The sequence below is a fragment of the Lolium rigidum genome, chromosome 2 (genome assembly GCF_022539505.1).
Source record: "Lolium rigidum isolate FL_2022 chromosome 2, APGP_CSIRO_Lrig_0.1, whole genome shotgun sequence".
Classification (NCBI taxonomy): Eukaryota; Viridiplantae; Streptophyta; class Magnoliopsida; order Poales; family Poaceae; genus Lolium; species Lolium rigidum.
The window spans coordinates 196,102,721-196,110,783 of record NC_061509.1 but is presented as its reverse complement, the minus strand read 5'-3'; the positions used below and the strand labels follow the sequence as shown (position 1 = coordinate 196,110,783).

At 51.2% G+C, this 8,063-nt stretch overlaps 2 protein-coding genes across 2 annotated transcripts; one reads left to right on the top strand and one right to left on the bottom strand.

The window, feature by feature from the left end:
* The first annotated feature begins 1,655 nt into the window (after nucleotides 1-1,655).
* Nucleotides 1,656-2,709, top strand: LOC124687926 (photosynthetic NDH subunit of lumenal location 2, chloroplastic-like). The gene is made up of 2 exons (XM_047221651.1): nucleotides 1,656-2,329; nucleotides 2,423-2,709. Exons 1-2 carry the CDS (start codon nucleotides 1,772-1,774, stop codon nucleotides 2,519-2,521), a joined length of 657 nt encoding a protein of 218 aa, XP_047077607.1. The 5' UTR covers nucleotides 1,656-1,771; the 3' UTR covers nucleotides 2,522-2,709.
* A 298-nt stretch (nucleotides 2,710-3,007) lies between these two features.
* Nucleotides 3,008-4,661, bottom strand: LOC124687925 (7-deoxyloganetin glucosyltransferase-like). The gene is made up of 2 exons (XM_047221650.1): nucleotides 4,145-4,661; nucleotides 3,008-4,052 (listed from the first exon to the last, which is right to left on the bottom strand). The coding sequence occupies exons 1-2, from the start codon at nucleotides 4,659-4,661 to the stop codon at nucleotides 3,115-3,117; spliced, it is 1,455 nt and encodes a 484-aa protein (XP_047077606.1). The 3' UTR covers nucleotides 3,008-3,114.
* Between the last annotated feature and the right edge of the window lie 3,402 nt (nucleotides 4,662-8,063).

Sequence of the window (8,063 nt, the reverse complement as noted above, 5' to 3'; positions counted from 1 at the left end):
AAATATCATGTATATACTATATCAAAGCAAAATAGACACCAAACTGAAAAAATATTTGCACGAATAGCGAGGCTACTACTGGTCAGATTGAGACCGGTAGGAACCGTGCCGTTAGAAAATCCGCGTCCGACGTGCGAGCCTATGCCACAACAAGTGCCGCTGTACGCGGCCTATGTATCCCGGATTGTATTAATAAGTTCACTAGTTTGTTCCTCAAACAATGTTTGCAGTATAGTTTTCAGCAAAAGAAAGATGTTTAAAGTACTACCTTTGTCTATAAAAATATATAAAAGTATGTACCGTAGATTTGTCACAATTCGAATGTATGTGGTAAATATCCGACAATTTTTTTATCAACGAATGCAGTATATCTTTCCTCTTACAAATTCTGAAACCTTAAAGTCTTACCTATTGCGGCAGCTTGTCACTGCGCTACGATTCGGTATGTGCCTCATCGCAGGTTAAGAATGGTTATGGAAGGGTCTCAAACGTTCCAAAATATTTTAAAAGGCATAGAGGTGGGCCACCATATGCTTCGGGGGTCAAGGCTTCCCCTTGTCAACTAGGATGAGGGGGAGCCTGAGTCCGATGAGGGAAGTCCATCGTAGACTCTTCCTCCTTGGGCATGTATATAAGGACGTGAGGCACTAAGGGTAGGGCACATAAAGCCCTACGTCGACCACTTCCCCTTGGTAGCCGCCACCAGCCTTGGTGCCCAAACCCTAGCCACCCCCATGGGCGGCGCCCACTGCTAATCACATTGTTTCTAGTTAATTTATGTCATATTTTCTACGAGAATTAATTGTTAGAGACAACATTAGCAGGAAAGGTTAACTAGGGGTCGCGCATAGGGCGGTTGCACAATCTAACGTCGATGACAAGCCTGACAAGGTCATTACTTTGATCCATGTACTAAAGATGGGTTGGCGCGGTGGTGAATTATGAAACAGAACCGGTTTGTGCTCATGGATCGCCGTTGAGCGTTTGGTGAGGCCTTCGGCTTTATAATTATCTGCGTAGGTGTGGGGTCAGGTCGTAGGTATTGCGACAACTATCGTTAGTGAGGTAGCTTCGGGTAGATCTCTGTGTTTTTATATGAATATGTTGAATAATTCATAAATTAAGAAAGTTGTGTTTTTTCTTTATCAAAAAAAGAGAAAATTGTGTGAATCATTTTTATGCAGAAGCCCAGAGTTTCACCTCCATTTCCATTTTGAAAAAGAAATGCAGTAGTGGGCCCAAGTCCTTGTATTAGACCTTTTGTCTTCAATTGTGTACAACATTTTTTAATGCATTTAAGCGGGAAGGCCCAATTTCCTATGTAATTCATGTGTAACTGGAAAAACATACACAATTGCACACGATATGTAATTCTTATCGATTCTATTCTAAAAAAAATCTTTCGATTCTGAAGTCAATCTAAAAACTAACTATAAATTCCCGCCAATCTAAAACTAACTCAATTCTCGGCGGATTTAGAACTAGTAAAAGGGGGTTAAAATTCCTATGGACAGACATTCAGCTCCTAGTCCAACAAATACTACACTCTAGATTTTCCTCATCGTTGTCATTTAACATCTCCTCTGAACCTCAAACCACAAGAAATGCAGGCATATCTAAACCATCGTCTCAAGGGCCCAAACGAAAACGCAGTGGATAATATCTCGCTCTACCATACGACCCACACCTCAAGAAAACAATCTCCTGGACACCAACAGAACCTCACCCTCTTTTGAACATACTCCACTCCACTGACTGACCTTCGCCGGCCATGGCCACCCTTGTCAAGCACCTCATCCTGTGCTCCAGCACCACCGCATCCTCCTCGGGTTCTCCCTCCCCATCGAACCGTCGCCGCCCGTCGTCGTCGTCGCCCGAAGCCGCCGACATGCGCGCCAATGCGCCGCAGTCCGCCACGCGCCGGCTCGCCGTGGCCGCGTCCACGGCAATGGTCGCCACGGCCGCACTCTCCGCGCGTCGCCCCGCGGCGCCACCCCCGGCTCTTGCGGCGGAGGCGGCTGCGGTGCCGACGCCGTCGCCGCCGGGGACCGTGCCGAGGTGGGGCACGAGGTCGTACGTGAGGGAGAGGTTCTTCGAGCCGGGGCTGACCTCGGAGGAGGCAGCCGCGCGCATAAAGCAGACGGCGGAGGGGATGAGGACTCTGCGGCCGATGCTGGAGACCATGTCGTGGAAGTACGTGCTGTTCTACGTGCGCCTCAAGTCCAAGTACCTCGACCTCGACCTCACCACCGCCATGGCCGGCGTCCCCGAGCTGCGCCGTCCCGACTACGTCCGCGTCGCTAACGAGCTCGTCGACAACATGACGGAGGTACAACATTTTCTACCTGCGATTGTACTCCTCCTCTGTATATTCGTTAATTTTCTCGGAAGATAATGTCATCCCGATGAACTTGCCGTGCAGTTCGACCGGTTTGTGCGGACTCCCAAGGTGTACGAGTCGTACCTCTACTACGAGAAGACCCTCAAGTCGCTGGATGACGTGGCTGAGTTCCTCGCATGATCGTATATACTGTGTCGGTAGGTCTAGGAATGTATTGCTGTTGATCCCTTCTCTGAAGCTCTAAGGTTCAGTCATAGAAACGAAACATGGTACAATACACATATGAATTGCCAAGTTGCTTCAGCAAATATGTATACTAGATGCAACTTTTTGTGCAATTAATACTACATGGTAATATGATACTCCAACATGCCCGTGCATAACAAATGTGAGCAGCCAGTCTGCCATACAAAATTGCAATACACATACACTCATTGCAGTATGTCGCATCACAGTGTTAAGTTATCACACGCCTCAAAAATGCATTGTCCAAAACTGAAAATAGCCCAAAGCAAACATAAAATACGGAAAAATGCATGATTCCGAAAAGCTACTTCCTCCAATCCATAATAAATGTTGGAAACTTATATAAAAGTTGTACTAACTTTGTACAAAATTGCCGATATTTTTATGAATCTGATGGAGTAATTAAGCTGACAAAGGGGAGAACAGCATCACGCACTGATCACAAATCATATCATGTAGACATGTACACATACATGTGCTTGTTCGCCCTCGATCGAGCGGTGATCGATCGAGCTAGCTAGCTAGCTCTAATTGTTCTTACCAGAGAGCAACACATCACTGATCAGTGCATCAAGTTTATCCAACGACCTAGCCGTGGACCGAACAGCCTCCTTCCTCCACTCCAAAGCTCTGTTCTTCATCTCCCTCCCATTCTCCCCATCCACCGCCTCCCTGATCCTCCCCTCGACCGCCTCCCTCCGCACGTTGTCGCTGATCTCCATCGCGACGCCCCACTCGACGCACTTGTACCGGCAGTTGGTCTGCTGCTCGGCGAAGAAGGGCCAGCACAGCATCGGCACGCCGCCGCAGAGGCCCTCCACCGTCGAGTTCCACCCGCTGTGCGTCAGAAACACACACACCGCGTCGTGCCGCAGCACCGCTTCTTGGTCGCACCAGCTCGCCAGCAGGCCCCTGTCCTTGGTCGCCTCCAAGAACTCTGGCGGCAGCACGGCCGCCTCGCTCCTCACGATGTCCGGCCGAACGATCCAGAGGAAGTCGTGGCCGCTGTTGGCCAGCCCCCACGCAAACTCCACCAGCTCGTGGTTGCTCATCACGGTGACGCTCCCGAAGCTCACGTACACCACGGACCCTGGCTTCTTGCCGTCGAGCCACTCGAGGCACCCGCGGTCTTCTTTCCAGAGGCCTGAGCTTACCGCGTCGAGCGGGCCCCTGGAGGGGAGGATTTGCTCGGCGAGGGAGTTGAGCGGGCCGATGGTGTAGATGGCCGGGGTGATGGCGCGCATCGCGTCGAGCGCCGGCTGCTCGAGCTCGTCCATGGTGTTGATGATGACGGCGTCCGCCTCCTCGGCGCGCTCCACCTGGTGTAGCTGGAAGGTCATCAGGGTGTCCTCGCGGTCCGTGGTGCGGAGGAAGGTCGGGAAGTCTTTCAGCCGCATGTGCTTGCTCATCCCGGGCGCCCAGTCCACCGGCATGTCCATGAACCCGTTCGTCAGCTGCTCTTCATCTGCGCGCAACGCGTAAAATCGTTGGGACACCGACTACCGTACGAATTGCAAGTCAGAATCAATTTGAGGGCCAGCAGGCAGATCAGGGTACCTTTGAGGGGGATGATGCCCTGGTCGATGAGAGGGCGGAAGTTGCGGTAGCCCATGTAGCCGCAGGCGCTGGCGGTCCAGAACAGCGCGCACGGCACGCCGAGCTCCCTCGCGGCGTCCACGCTGAAGCTCATGAGGTTGTCCGCCACGACGCAGGTGACAGGCGGGACACCTGCCGATGAGCGGCCGAGGTCGGCGAGCAGGTTCTTGAAGTGAGCGGGGCAGGCGGTCATGGTGGCGTAGGAGAGGGCCGCCGGGTCCTGCGTGGCGTCGGCGTCGGACGACGGCAGGCCGTCCGGGATGGTGGCGAAGCGGAAGCCAGGGAGGCCCTCGGCGGCGCTCGCGCCGCGGGAGCGGATCAGGCGGCGGTGGTTGTACTCGGTGCTGACGAAGGTGATGTGGAAGCCCTTGCAGTAGAGGACCTTGGCCAGCTTCATCATCGGCGTGATGTGCCCCTGCGTCGGGAACGGCAGGCACACCGCGTGCCGCTTCTCGCCTTTCAGTCCAGCGGAGTTCATCTCTGTGGTGCAGTAGGGAAGTGGGGATTGAGGTTTTCGTGGATGGATATGAATTTCATATTCATTTTGCTTCTACGGGGCGGGTTTGGTTGGGCCTGATTCGTGGTCGTGGCTCGCTGGCGCAGCAGTACAAGCATATTTAGGTGTTCAGACGAGTCACGGATCTGGTCTACTGTTTGGTAGGTCGGGCCATATCGGTTGGCTAAATAGGACTTTATATTTGTTTGTCTGTAGCAAACCTAAATCGTGATGGAGATGATATTAGACCTGTTTGGTACCGTCCAGGCATGTCTAAGGTTACCTCTTTTCTACGATGGGTAGCCTTATCAATTATCATGCTCTCATCTTCCATCACACATAAATCACAGTTCATGATAGTTGCAAAGTTACGAAGCATGGATGTTCACGAAATCATCCTTAGCTACTACGAATGCCCTAGCTACTACGAATTGTAGTTTATCATAACGGGGTCGTTCAACACACGGGGGTCGAAAAGGGGTTCGAGAAACAGAGGATCATATGGGTTCTTCTTCATCACTTCTTCTTCTTCACTTCTTCATTTCTTCTTCACTTCTTCACTTCTTCTCAGATGGTGGTGTTGCCTCTGGCTTCCCACGTTGCGTCTGCCCACTTGCCTCTTCACCTTCCAGGCATCATTGTCGCATGCGTCCACGCATGGCTGGTCTCCACTTCATCAAAAGTGATAACCTCTTCGAAGGACTCATCCTCACCCCAACCTAGGATCCAGTTGTGAAGAATGCAGCAAGCAAGGACCAACTTTACCTGAGTAGCAAACGTGTGGAACGGTTTCTGGTCAAGGACCTTGAACCTGTTCTTCAATGCAGCAAAGGCCCTCTCAATGGTGACTCTAAGGCTTGAGTGTCTCAGATTGAACAACTCTCTCGCATTCAGAGGTCGGTGCTTCGCAGCGAACTCGTTGAGATGGTACCTTGTTTTCCTGAAGGGAGGTAGAATTCAAGGTCGGCATGCATATCCAGCATCTTCAAGGTAGAACTTACCATCAGAGATTTGCAATCCATCAGGCCTTGACAAGCTGTCAGCCAGGATGCTGGCATCATGAGCTGAACCTTTCCACCCAGCAAGTACGTAGGTGAACCTCATATCGAAATCCACAGCTGCTAGCACGTTCTGGCTGATGTAGTGCTTCCTTCCGCGGAATGCTGCAGACATTGATCTCGGTACCTTTGTAGTGACATGAGTACCATCAATAGCCCCAATGCAACCCTGTAAAAAAATAGCACATAGTCATGTTTCTGACAGTACCACACATCTGATAGGTAGAAGGAACATGTTTTTGTACTCACCCTGAAATAGGGGAACCACATGTAGCTGTTCTTGATCTTGGTTGGAGTGTTCATTGATGCTGGCTTGATCATTTCACCTCTCAGCTCCCCAATTGTGTATAACACCTGCTGGAAGTACCGAGAGATAGTCTCCGTGGATCGCCTGAATGTGTTATGGATGACTCTGAACCTCTGGTTATGACCGACGACATGAAAAAACATTGCGACTTGTTCTTTGACAGATCAGGTGTGGATGCTATCAGTCAGCAGTCCTCTATCCCTGAACATTTTCACAAGTGCATAGAAAGAGGCTCTTCTCATCCGTAGCATCTGGATAGCCTCTACGTCGTTGCAATTGTAGATGTTTGTTTAGGTTGGCAATCCTCTCCTGATCTCATTGTAACATAGGTCCGTAAATCACATGAGGATAAGCAGCATGACTAACTGCTCTCTTGTGCACCATCAGGATCCAGGCTTGTATGCAAATGATGAGTGCTGCGGCGTGATGCACAAGCTGGAGCTGGCCGGTCTACTCAAACAAGATTTGTGCATTACGAACGGTCTTATCGAACCCAACTAGTTCTACCAACAAGAATCTAACACTACAATATAGCAGAGGAGTTTCCACTTACCGCCGTCATGGCGGACGAAGGACAGTGCCGAAAGCCGCCGCAAATGTGCGTAGGCTCCGTTGTGGCTGGAGAAGAGGACCCTGGTCCGACGTCGGAGAGCGAAGGGAAATGCGTGCTGCCAGATCTGGGTCGCCGCCGCCGGTGCGAAATTTGGGGCAAGGGAAAATTTGGGAGGGGGCTAATGGAGAGGGTAACCGAAGATGGAGGTTACCCCTACCTTTCCCGCGCAACTCCGCTCGGATTTCGGCTTCTCCCGCCATGCCGAGGCGGAGCTCCCGCGCGAACGGTGTTGTCCATTTTCGTCTCGCCAGGGCCTGGCCCTGGAGAAACTTTCAAACCGGACGTTCCTCCGGGACCTGTCCCAATGGTGCTTTAAAACTCGTGCTATGCAAGAACGCGAGTGGGCCCAAGGAACCAAACGGTCCAAAAATGCTAGGGCTATGCGAGCCACAGGCCACCCAGACTACCAAATGTGCCCTACCTGACTAAGCATAGTATTTCGCGGTTAGGGAATCTCCAGCGGGCCGACGCCATTTCAGACATCCGAAATGTCCGTTTGCGTCGGCCCACGGACGCGATGTGGCCCAGGGTGACCGTTTGCGTCAGGGGTACCTCCAGCGGTGCGGACGCATTTTTTAACCGGGGACAGCGTCAAGGTCGCTGATACGTCTCAAATGTATCCATAATTTCTTATGTTCCATGCTACTTTTATGACAATACTCACATGTTTTATACACACTTTACATCATTTATATGCATTTTCCGGCACTAACCTATTGACAAGATGCCGAAGAGCCAGTTGTTGTTTTCTGTTGTTTTTGGTTTCAGAAATCCTACAAAGGAAATATTCTCGGAATTGGACCAAATCAACGCCCAGGGTCTTATTTTTCCACGGAGCTTCCAGAAGACCGAAGAGCATACGAAGTGGGGCCACGAGGCGGCCAAACCATAGGGCGGCGTGGCCAGGGAGGGGCCCACGCCGGCCTATGGTGTGGGCCCCTCGTCAGCCCTCCGACTCTGCCCTTCCGCCTACTTATACTCTCCGTCGCGAAAACCCTATTACCTGAGAGCCACGATATGTAAATAGTTCCAGAGCCGCCGCCGCCGCCAATCCCATCTCGGGGGATTCAGGAGATCACCTCCGGCACCCTGCCGGAGAGGGGAATTGATACGTCCAATTTGCATCACTATTTTATATCATAACTTGCTGTTATTCATTGATATATTTCATATTTGGAGATAATACTTATGTTATTTCATCTATTTTGCATGTTTCATGATTATTGGGGGATCGCGCACCGGAGCCAGGATTCTGCTGGAAAAAGCACCGTCAGAATGCAATATTTCGGAAGATCAACAATTGACGGGAATTACACGAAAAATCCTATTTTTCCAGATGACGAAGGGAGCCAGAAGGGGGAGAAGAGGGGACCCGAGGTGGGCCCACCCCATAGGCCGGCGCGGCC